The sequence below is a fragment of the Hemitrygon akajei genome, chromosome 28 (assembly GCF_048418815.1).
Source record: "Hemitrygon akajei chromosome 28, sHemAka1.3, whole genome shotgun sequence".
Taxonomy (NCBI): domain Eukaryota; kingdom Metazoa; phylum Chordata; class Chondrichthyes; order Myliobatiformes; family Dasyatidae; genus Hemitrygon; species Hemitrygon akajei.
Genome location: NC_133151.1, coordinates 7,860,351 through 7,872,472, shown reverse-complemented (window position 1 = coordinate 7,872,472; position 12,122 = coordinate 7,860,351). Strand labels below are relative to the sequence as shown.

General features: G+C 47.8%; 1 protein-coding gene across 1 annotated transcript in view; it reads right to left on the bottom strand.

The window, feature by feature from the left end:
• Positions 1 to 7,757, bottom strand: part of fibpa (fibroblast growth factor (acidic) intracellular binding protein a) — a 101,487-nt gene extending 93,730 nt beyond the window's left edge. Inside the window, exon 1 of the mRNA XM_073031268.1 lies at positions 7,046 to 7,757. Within this exon, the coding sequence (XP_072887369.1) occupies positions 7,046 to 7,130 (85 nt within the window). The 5' untranslated portion in view covers positions 7,131 to 7,757. The remainder of the gene's footprint in view (positions 1 to 7,045) is intronic.
• Positions 7,758 to 12,122: the final 4,365 nt, after the last annotated feature.

Below are 12,122 nucleotides of genomic sequence, written 5' to 3'. Positions count from 1 at the left end.
CTCTAATTTGGGCAGCTCATTTTCACCTTTGGTAGCCACCAGACACTCGGCTCTCACCTGCGGCTCCAAGTGGCTGTTTGCACGCGACAGCGGCCACTCCCCGGTACAGCCCTACGACAGGTGGCTAAACCAGGTGAGGGGGACTTGTACCCCGGTGAGAAAAGAACGTGCACGTGCCAGCACGTGAAGTCAGCCCTGGTGGACTGGGTGGACGAGATCTACAGTGAGAGGCTCCATGGAGAGCGAAGGCACAGAAAACGTCGCGGCCATCCACTGCAACCGGGGAAAACCCCGGTTTGTGACGCTGGCTCGTATCACCGGACCCGGACTTCTGCAGTCGAGGGAGTGGAGCTGCCCCAGCGCAACTGATTTTTCCACTTTAAAAAGTCTCCCACACGAGGGGCAACAAACACCGGAGGCCGGAAGCGTGGCAACACTTGCGGGCTGCCCCCAGCACATCCTCGGACTGTGCCGGTCACTGAGGCAAACAAGGTGTGCCTCGACGTGCGTGTGACAAATGAAAGCACACATCAAAAAGCAATCATTCCTCAGATCCCCTTTGAACTAATCCTCACCGCAAACCTGAAAGTTTAGCAACGCGTATAGCAAAGGCCATAGAGCGATACAGCACGGAAACAGGCCCTTTGGCCCAACTCATCCCTGCTGACCCAAGCTAATCCCATCTCCCTGTGCTTAGCCACTATTCCCCCAAACTTTTCAATCACCCAGGTTATGCCTTGTTCTCATTGTTACCATCAGGGAGAAAGTACAGGAGCCTGAAGGCACACACTCAGCGATTCAGGAACAGCTTCTTCCCCTCTGCCATCAGGGAGGAGGTACAGGAGCCTGAAGGCACACACTCAACGATTCAGGAACAGCTTCTTCCCCTCTGCCATCAGGGAGGAGGTACAGGAGCCTGAAGGCACACACTCAACGATTCAGGAACAGCTTCTTCCCTTCTGCCATCTGATTCCTGAATGGACATTGAACCCATGAACACTACCTCACTATTTTTTTATATCTATTTTGCACTAATTTAACTATCTAATATTTTTACTTACTGTAATTCACATTTTTCTGTTATTATGTATTGCATCGTACTGCTGCTGCAAAGGACAACAAATTTCACGACAATGCCAGAGAGGGGTGAATCTGTGGAATTCGTTGCCACAGACGACTGTGGAGACCAAGTCTCTATGAATATTTAAGACAGAGGTTCATCGATTTATGATTGGCCAGGGCATGAAGGGATACGTTGAGAAGGCAGGAGATTGGAGCTGAGAGGGAAAATGGTTCAGTCATGGTGAAATGGCGGAACAGACTCGCTGGGCTAAATGGCCTAATTCTGCTCCTATATCTTATGGTATTAAACTGGATTCTCATTGCAGATAACCAGATCTTTTAAAAAGTTGCATTTGTACCTGCCCCACCACTTCCTCCTGCAGCTCACTACCCTCTCGGTGAAAAGACTTGCCCCTTTAAATGTTCCCCTTTTCCCCTAAATTTATGTTCTCCGGTCTTAGAGTTACCCAACCTGGGGAAAAGAGTATGACCATCCACCTTATTTACCCCGTTGATGTTTTTATAAACCTCTACAAGATCACCCCCTCGGCCTCCTTCGCTCCAGGGAAAACTGTCTGGCCAGCCTATCCGGTGTCTCCTTATCCCGGTAACTCAAGCACTCCTGTCCTTGTGAATCTTTCCGGCAACCATTCCAGTCTCCCTTTCACTGCGCGACCAGAACCGCACGCGGTCATCCAAGCGCGGTCTTGCACAGCGGTCGCCGCACCGTACGGAAACGCCATCTCGCACGCGAGAGGCCGTGCTTGGAACGTTTAACTTTATCGGTCAGGGCCCCGTGTACCGGAGTTGTACGAGTTGTTGGTGAGGCCGCAGTCGGAGCATCGTGCGATGTTCCTGTCACCCACGTGTCATTAAGCCGGAGAAGGTGTAGAAGAGATTCACGAAGCTGTTACCAACACAGGAGTTATGGTGTAAGGAAGTCAAAAATCAAAGAGCCCGGCAGCACCTCTACTTCCTCAAGAGTTTGTGGAGATTCGGCATGACATCTAAAACTTTAACAAATTCCTACAGATGTGTAGCGGAGTGTAATCACAGCCTTGTTTGGAAACAGCAAAGGCCTCGAATGGAAACTCTCATAAAAGGTAGTGGATACGGCCCAGTCCATCACAGGTGGAGCCCTCCCAACCACTGAGCACATCGACATGAAACACTGTCGTTGGAAAGCAGCATCCATCATCAGAGATCCCCACCACCCAGGCCAGGCTCTCTTCTCCAGAGATCCCCACCACCCAGGCCAGGCTCTCTTCTCCAGAGACCCCCAACACCCAGGCCAGGCTCTCTTCTCCAGAGACCCCCACCACCCAGGCCAGGCTCTCTTCTCCAGAGACCCCCACCACCCAGGCCGTGCTCCCTTCTCCAGAGACCCCCACGACCCAGGCCGTGCTCTCTTCTCCAGAGACCCCCACCACCCAGGCCGTGCTCCCTTCCCCAGAGACCCCCACCACCCAGGCCGTGCTCTCTTCTCCAGAGACCCCCACCACCCAGGCCGTGCTCCCTTCTCCAGAGACCCCCACCACCCAGGCCGTGCTCTCTTCTCGCTGCTGCCATCAGGTAGAAGGCACAAGAGCCTCAGGACTCGCACCACCAGGTTCAGGAACAGTTACCACCCCTCAACCATCAGGCTCCCGAACAAAATGGGATAACTTCACTCACTTGCCCATCCATTGAGATGCTCCCACACCAATTATCTCACTTTAAGAACTCTTTATCTCGTGTTCTCGTTATTTATTGCTATTTATTTACATTTGCAATAGCATTGTCTTCTGCATTCTGGTTGATCTTTCATTGATCCTGTTATAGTTGCTAGCCAAAAGACTTATTGAATATGCCCGCAAGAAAATGAATCTCAGGGTTGTATATGGTGAAATGTAGGTACTTTGATAATAAAATTTACTTTGAACTTTGCCCTTTAAGGTGAGAGGAGAAAGAGTTAAGAGGAACTTGCGAGGCAAACTTTTATGCAATTGGTTGTGGGTATGTGGAACGAGCTGCCTGCCAGAGGACGTGATACGAATGGGTACGATTACAATATGCTAAACACATTTGGAGATGTACATGGATAGAAAAGCCTTAGAGGGCAACAGGCCAAATTAGCTTCAATCTGCTAATTAAATTTGCTGATGACACTATGCTGATTGGCCTAATCGCAAATAAAAATAAGGCAGCCGACAGAGAAGAAGTCATCAGCCTGACACAGTGGTGTCAAGAAAACAACCTCTCCCTCAATGTCACAAAAACAAAGGAGCTGGTTGTGGATTACAGGAGGAATGGAAACAGGCTAACCCCTATTGACATCAATGGATCTGGGGTTGAAAGGGTGAACAGGTTTAAGTTCCTCGGCATCCACATCACCCAGGATCTCACGTGGTCTGTGCACACCGGCTGTGTGGTGAAAAAGGCACAACAGCTCCTCTTTCACCTCAGATGGTTGCAGTTTGGTATTGGCCCCCAAATCCCAAGAACTTTCTATAAGGGCACAATTGAGAGCATCCTGACTGGCTGCATCACTGCTTGGGATGGGAACTGTACTTCCCCCAATCGCAGGGCTCTGCAGAGAGTGGTCACCGACCTTTTTAAGCCCAAGATCCCCTACCTCAGCCTTAGTGAAAGGCAAGATCAACTCCAAATCTATTAGTTACACACATGCGCACCGGGGCAGAAAAGACCGGAAGTAAAACCCCGCAACCCGGAAATAGAAATAATATATAAACACCAGGGGTACCCACCCTTTTTTTGCACCGCGGACCGGTTTAATATTGACAATATTCTTGCGGACTGGCCGGCAGGAGGAAGGGAGGGAGGGGAGGTGTTAAACACGACCAGAATACAGCGATACTCGAAGCAGATTCCTTATGTCCAGTCTATTCCGCAATTTAGTTTTTGCGGCTCTCAGCTCTCAGCTGCTGTCCCGCTTGCTCATGTGTTTTTTCCAATGAACAAACTCAGCGGGTTTGTCTTTAAGTGCAGGCTGCTTGGACTCAGGGTACCAAAGCAGTTTTGAGGGCTTCATTGCCTCATTAGACAGCCTCCCGCTCACCCGCCCGCCGCCAGACACCTTGGCCAGGTGCGGCTGGTTGTGAGTGGGCTGAGAGGACAAGGTCAGGGCCAGAAGTCCCCGTGCCAGGGCCGCGGCGGTCGCAGTCTGGAGAGAGCGACTGACCGAACGAGGAGTGCGACAGGGCGCCCACCCTCCCGCCCCCCAGTAGGATCTATCAGCCGACAAAAGTTTGCTTCAGTAGATCGCAGCAAGGTAGCTGCTCTGCTACTCTGCCCTGAGCCCGAATTAGGTCCTCTGCGAATATTTTAGCACCGGGTTCCCCATGAACATTCGGTGCACTGAACAGGTTCAGAGGCGGCGCCCATCTGTCAGTGCTCCAGACCAGTAGCAACGGCACTTCCCACCGGCCGGTTACCCGAGGCTAACCAGTGATCCCTGGCGCGCTTGGGTAATGACCTCGCATGCATTCAAGTTCAACAGTGGGAGTGAGGGAATGAGGAAAAGTGCAGCTGACTCATATCATTTCCTCGTAGCCCGGTGGTTGGGGACCACTGAATTACACTGTGTAGTGAGGGGAAGCTACACGCATGCGCACTGGGCAGAAAGAACGGAACTAAAACCCCGCAACCCAGAAACAGTCTCTCAACAGTATTTGTGTATTTACTTTTCTTTTTTTCTCTCGAGATCTACTGGGAAAGACTCAAAGATCGACTAGTCGATCGTGATCGACGGGTTGGCGACCACTACTGCAGAGAGTGGTGTGGTCAGCCCAGCGCATCTGTAGATGGGAACTTTCCGCTATTCAGGACATTTACAGAGACAGGTGTGTAAAAAGGGCCCAAAGGATCACCGGGGACCCGAGTCACCCCAACCACAAACTGTTCCAGCTGCTACCATCCGGGAAACGGTACCGCAGCATAAAAGCCAGGACCAACAGGCTCCGGGACAGCTTCTCCCACCAGGCCGTCAGATTGATGAACTCACACTGATACAATTGTATTTCTATGTTATATTGACTATCCTGTTGTACATAATATTTATTATAAGTTACTATAAGTTGCACATTTAGACGGAGACGTAATGTAAAGATTTTTACTCCTCATGTATATGAAGGATGCAAGTGATAAAGTCAATTTAATTCAATAATGGAACGTGCTCGGGTGCATTTGATGGCTCTGGGCCTGTACACGCTTGAATTCAGAAGAATGAGGGGGTATCTCATTGAAACCTATCAAATATTGAAAGGCCTAGATTAAAGTGAATGTGGAGAGGATGTTTCCTATAGTGGAAGAGAGGAGGACCAGAGCGCACAACCTCACAATCGAGGGACATCCATTTAGAACGGAGATGAGGAGGAATTTCTTTAGCCAGAGGGTGGTGAATCTGTGGAATTCTTGGTGTAAAAGACACCAAGTCTTTTAAATATATTTAAGGCAGAGGTCGATAGATTCTTGACTGGTCAGGGCATGCTGAGATGACGATAACAAGGCAGGAGATTGGGGGCTGAGAGGGAAAATGGATCAACTTTGATGAAATGGTGTAGCAGACTCAATGGGCCGAATGGCCTAATTCTGCACCCAAATCGTATGAATATTTTGGTCTCCTTGAACAAGCTGGGCCAAAGGGTTTGCTTCCACGCCTGATAACCCTATGACTTCACCCCCTACGTTTAGGCAGCTCAGCCAAGGAGAGAAAGTCTTTACTATCCACCCGATTTCAATCATCCCACAATCATGCTCTTCCAATTCCTGCAGATACAAACCTGCCTCATCTTCCTCCAAAAGATGATCTGAAGAACGGAGCAATAGATTAAACTGGGTGGCGGGGGGAGATACGTCTCTACCAGGGGAGGTGTGAGGTGCTCCTTCCCTTCGCTAGCCTGCAGGTCACCCTTGGGCAAGGTGTAGCACCTGCTTAGCCTCCCCTCCCCACCAAAATCAGGGTCATGTGAAGCTACAGGAGCCAGTGCAGATCACAAGTCTCGGTTATGTGACCACTGACCCCCAGGCAGACAATCTCTGAAGGGTATTGATCACAAGTGGGTGGGGTCATACTGTCCCAGAAGAACACAATGGCTAACTACTTCCTGTGGAAAAATTTGCCAACAACAATCACCATGAGACCATAAGACATAGGAGCAGGATTGGGCCGTCTGGCCCATCAAATCTCCGCCGCCATTCAATCATGGCTGATCCTTTTATCTATCTCCTCCTCAACCCCAGTTCCCGGCCTTCTCCCCGTAACCTTCGATGCCACGTCCAGTCAAGAACCTATCAATCTGCCTCAAATACTCCCAACGACCCGGCCTCCACAGCTGCACCTGGCAACAAATTCCACAAATTCACCACCATTTGGCCAAACAAATTTCTCCACATCTCTGATTTGAAAGGGCGCCCCTCGATCCTGAGGCTGTGCCCTCTTGTCCTAGACTCCCCCACCATGGGAAACATCCTTTCCACATCCACTCTGTCCAGGCCTTTCAACATTCGAAAGGTTTCGATGAGATCCCCCCTCATCCTTCTGAATTCCAGCGAGTACAGACCCAGAGCCATCAAACGTTCCTCGTATGATAACCCTTTCATTCCTGGAATCATCCTTGTGAACCTCCTCTGGACCCTCTCCAATGCCAGCACATCTTTTCTACGATGAGTATTCACAATACTCAAGGTGAGGCCTCACCAGTGCCTTATAAAGCCTCAGCGTCACATCCCTGCTCTTGTATTCTAGATCTCTTGAAATGAATGCTAACATGGCATTTGTCTTCCTCACCACCGACTCAGCCTGCAAGTCAAGGAAAGACCACGATCGCCCAGGTCACACAACAAGGCACATATCAAATAAACAATGCACTCAATGCCCCCGACAGCTCCAGGAGCGAATAATCTCCTCCTATTCCTAAACTCAGCGCTAGAGCCCGCCAGGAAGGCTCATGAAAGCAGCCCTCACCCCCTCTCAGCACCTTACCTGAGTATCCATCGAGCCAGAGCTGATAGACGTCCTTGTCGATCAGAGTGGTGTTGCCCACAAACACATCCAGTTCCACTGCCATGGTGCTGAGCCTGTGCCTCTCAGTGAGACTGGCAGTGACACAGTCCGAGGCTCCTCTCCGCCCCTCGAGTCACCCGTGAGTGAAGAACTTAGGAGAAGTGCCCCACACCTCCTCTATCATCAACACAGGTGCATACCCCTTCCCTCTGGGTAACTACCCCACAACACTGTTGAAATACCCTCTATCAACCTTGTTCTTAGAGTAACTACCCCCAGAACTCCCTAATATATCAATTACCACTGCTATCGGGGCAATTGCAGCTGTTTTTACTGTAATTAACCACTATGGCTAAGGTAGTCACTTCTGTTACCAACCCTTGGTCCTAATACATCTTATTACCCCCCTCCCACACTGTGCTAGTGTGCTCTTGAAGGGGAATTACTCCCAATTTGGCAAATAATCCTTGTTATACCAACAATTACCCCCACTTCCTGTGGTTACTACCCTTGCTAGTAGTAATAACTAACCCTCTTCTCCTCTAATAACTCCTGTTACTGGGAAAATTACCCCTTTGCTCTGATAATTATCCCTGCCACTTTGAATTCCTGTTGCTATACTATTTCAATAATTATCCCTCTGCCCTGGCCAGGGTTAATTATCCCTTCTCGCCTGTGCTCTATAGATGTGTTACACAAGGCAATTAAACCCCTCCCGCCCTGTTAGATGATAGTTACCCCAACTAATGACACCCGGTACAGAGGCAACTACCCTTCACCCCCCGCTCCCGTTGCTATGGTTACTTTCCCCTGACCCGATCCAAATGCTCCTCCAAACCCGAGCGAGGCGTCGCCCAAACACTGCCGGGTCAGAGCATCCCGTCCAATCAGACGCCGACCCTCTTCGGCGGGCGCCAAGTGGACGGGGAAGGCGACCAATAGCGAGTGGCCTCTGCCGCGCGTCACGGGAGAGCCGCTCGGGTTTTTTTTAAACCACCGGAGAGCGTGTTGGGGGGGGGGGGGGGGGAGGGCGGGGCCAGTGGTGCCGTCTCCTAGCAACAACCGCGGCTCAGACCAATCAGTGGCCAGGAGACTTCAGGTGCGGTCTCACCTGCGCACTTTGGCGCAACCTGAGAGAGGCCGCTCGGCCAGTCACGTTGGTGCCTGCCGGGAACGGTCAATGCAAATCTCATCCCCAGCTCAGGAGGTCAAAGATCAATAATTTAGGGATGTCTCGAGATTATTGCGGGAAAGCGACACTGAGGTAAGAAGTGGACCAAGAGTAGGTATGAAGGGGGAAAAATGATCTGCATTCTTGTATGTCTGTTCGCCCACAAGTTGTCCAGGTGCCCATTAAACGTGCAAAGTCAAATCCATTGTCATATGCACAAGGACACACGCGCAGGCCTCACTGGAGCATTGCATCAAATCAGGGGCATTACCAAGAAAAACTTAAATACGAATTTTACAAGAACAAACACAATTAGATCAAAGTGATCAGAATCAATCAAGTTTAATATCACTAGCATATGTTGTGAAATATGTTGACTTTGCGACAGCAGCACAATGCAATACAGAATAATAGAGAAAAAACTGAATTACTGTAAGTATAGTAAAATTAAATAAGTAGTGCAAACCAACAGAAATAACAAAAAAGCAGTGAGGTAGTGTTCATGGGTTCAATGTCTATTCAGAAATCGGATGGCAGAAGGGAAGAATCTGTTCCTGAATCGTTGAGTGTGTACCTCCTCCCTGATGGTAGCAATGAGAACAATGTGTGGTGGGTCCTTAATGATGGATGTCACCTTTCTGAGGCATCGCTCCTTGAAGATGTCCTGGATACTACGGACACTAATGCCCATGATGGAGTTGAGTTTACAATTTCTGCACTATTTCAATCCTATGCAATAGTTCCTCCCCCATAGCAGATGATGCAGCCAGTTAGAATGCTCTATACAGTACATCTGTAGAAATTTGCCACTGTCTTTGGTGACAAACCAAATCTCCTTAAACTCCTAATAAAACATAGCTGTAGTCGTGCCTTCTTTGTAGCTGCATCAATACTTTGGGCACTGGATCGATCCTCGGAGATATTGCCACCCAGGGGCTTGGCATTACTCACTCTTCCCACTTCTGATCCCTCCATGAATATTGGTTCATGTTCCCTCGTCTTACCCTTCCTGAAGTCGACCCTCCGCTCTTTGGTCTTACTGACATTGAGTGCAAGTTTGGTGCTGTGGCACCATTCAGCTAGCTGATATGTCTCGCTCCTGTACGCCCTCTCGTCACCAGGTGAAATACTGTCAACAATATTGTCAGCAACATGACTAAATTCGGGCAAGTGAGGTCGTGTCGGTTGGTTCAAGAACCAAATGGTTGAAGGGAAGCTTGAACTGAGAACAGAGTGGTGGACAGTGAGTTGCAGGCTCCACCAACCATCATGCAGGGTTCAAAGTGTTCAAAGTAAATTTATTATCAAAATATGTATGCTGTACATAGGAGATTCATTTTCTTTCGAAAGAGGACAAATCGTGAAATTAATTTAAAAAGTTAAGAAATAATATTTAGATTATGAGCTGCAGATTCCCTGAAGTTTAAAGTACATTTACGTCACCATATACAACCCTGAAATTCATTTTCTTGCGGGTATACTCAAAAAAAATCCAATAACCATATTATATCAATGAAACACTGCACCGGCAGGGTGGAGAACCAGTGTGCAAAAGACAACAAACTGTGCAAATACAAAAAGAAAGGAAAAAAATAAAAGTGTTAATAACTGTCTACACAACAGTTTTTCTTGTTTGACCTGAGGAAAAATCTGTCTACGCAACAGTCAGATAAAACTTCAAAGGATATACTTTAATCAACGAAAACAGGATTCAGCACTCCGTGCAAGCATATGCAATTCCGCAAAGAAGTATACGCCCCTGAACCTAAATGAAAGCACAACCCAGAAAAAAATGAAGAAATTACCATTACTGAGGGGAAAAAATTAACCAATTGAAAGAGCACGACCCTCCATGGAAGACAGCCCCACGATCTGAGCAGAGTAGTTGTCAACAAGGAAGCGTGGAACGCCTGGCTCAGAGTTGGAGACCTCCTCCCAGAAACAGAAGGGTTTCTTGTGACCAGGTGGTTAACACACACACACACACAAAAAAATCAAAACTACATAATAAAAGACAGACAAATTCAAGATGATAAACGCAGAAAATGCCAAGGAAAAATGGAAACAATCCAACACATTACGGGATCCCGTAGCAGTTTAACTCAATCTGATTACTTGCACCAGGCACGATCTTGCTTTAAAATACAAACTCATAAATGAAATCACACCTTACTATAAACAACAAGCCGATCCAGTTTTAGAGTCAGAACACCACAAATTATATTACGGCCGATCCGTTATTACAGATAGAACAATCCATAATAACCATCGGATATAATAATGCAGGATAAAAACAAACAAGAACAACTTACTTAATAGATGTAGCCATTCCAAAGACACATAACTTACAGAAATCAGTAAGTGAAAAACACCAGAAATATGCTGAATTAAAAGAGGAAATTAAAAGATTATGGAACATGAATAAGGTGTAAACACCAACACACCTAAAATGAATGTTAATCACTGTTGTCTCTGAGATGCATTCACGCATATGCAGACATCGCAGGTGAATGGGATGTTTATTGCATTCATGCATGTGCTGACATCGCAGGTCATGGGGGTGTTTCCCAGTTTTCAATCAACCCCCAATCTGCAGCTCACGTTTGAACCCTTTTTTTAAAATCTGTGTACTTTAGTTTTTGATCCCAATACCCTTCTTAGGAGAATGAGGCGTGATATCATTGAAAGATATCAGCTCCCAAAGGAAAATGACGGGGTAGGTTGCCAGATCTGAAAGAGAGGAAGAAACACAGAGGGATCTTTGGGTCCAGGTCCATAGTTCCCTCAAAGCTGACATGGAAATTCACAGGGTGGTTAAGAGGCTATATGGTGTGTTGGCCTTCATTCATTGGGGGATTGAGTTCAAGAGCCAAGTGTTGCAACTCCTCAAAGTCATCTTCAAGGAGAGGCGCCTCAAAAAGGCGGTGTCCATCGTTAAGGACATCCCCATCATCCAGGACACACAACTTGTGAACACAAACCAGTCCTCATCGAGGGATCAGAACTGGAGAGAGTGAGCAGTTTCAAGTTCCTGGGTTTCAGTATAGCCATATAACCATATAACAATCACAGCACGGAAACAGGCCATTCCGGCCCTCCTAGTCCGTGCTGAACTCTTAATCTCACCTAGTCCCACCTACCCGCACTCAGCCCATAACCCTCCACTCCTTTCCTGTCCATATACCTATCCAATTTTACCTTAAATGACACAACTGAACTGGCCTCTACTACTTCTACAGGAAGCTCATTCCACACAGCTATCACTCTCTGAGTAAAGAAATACCCCCTTGTGTTTCCCTTAAACTTTTGCCCCCTAACTCTCAAATCATGTCCTCTCGTTTGAATCTCCCCTACTCTCAATGGAAACAGCCTATTCACGTCAACTCTATCTATCCCCCTCAACATTTTAAATACCTCGATCAAATCCCCCCTCAACCTTCTATGCTCCAATGAATAGAGACCTAACTTGTTCAACCTTTCTCTGTAACTTAAGTGCTGAAACCCAGGTAACATCCTAGTAAATCGTCTCTGCACTCTCTCTAATTTATTGATATCTTTCCTATAATTCGGTGACCAGAGGATCTCTGAGGATCTAACCTGGATGCAACACGGAGGGCATTCTGACTGGCTGCATCGCCGTCTGGTCTGGGGATCTACTTCACAAGATCAAAGTAAGTTGCAGAAACTAGTCGGCTCCATTATGGGTACCAGCCTCCAAGATATCCTCAAGAATCGGTGCCTCAGGAAGGCAGCGCCTGGCATTAAGGACACCTGCCCATTCAGAAACAGCCTCTTCCCCTCTGCCATCCAATTTCAAAATAAATATTGTACCCATGAGCACAACCTCATTACTTTAAAAAAAAATTTTGCAATATTCTAACTTAA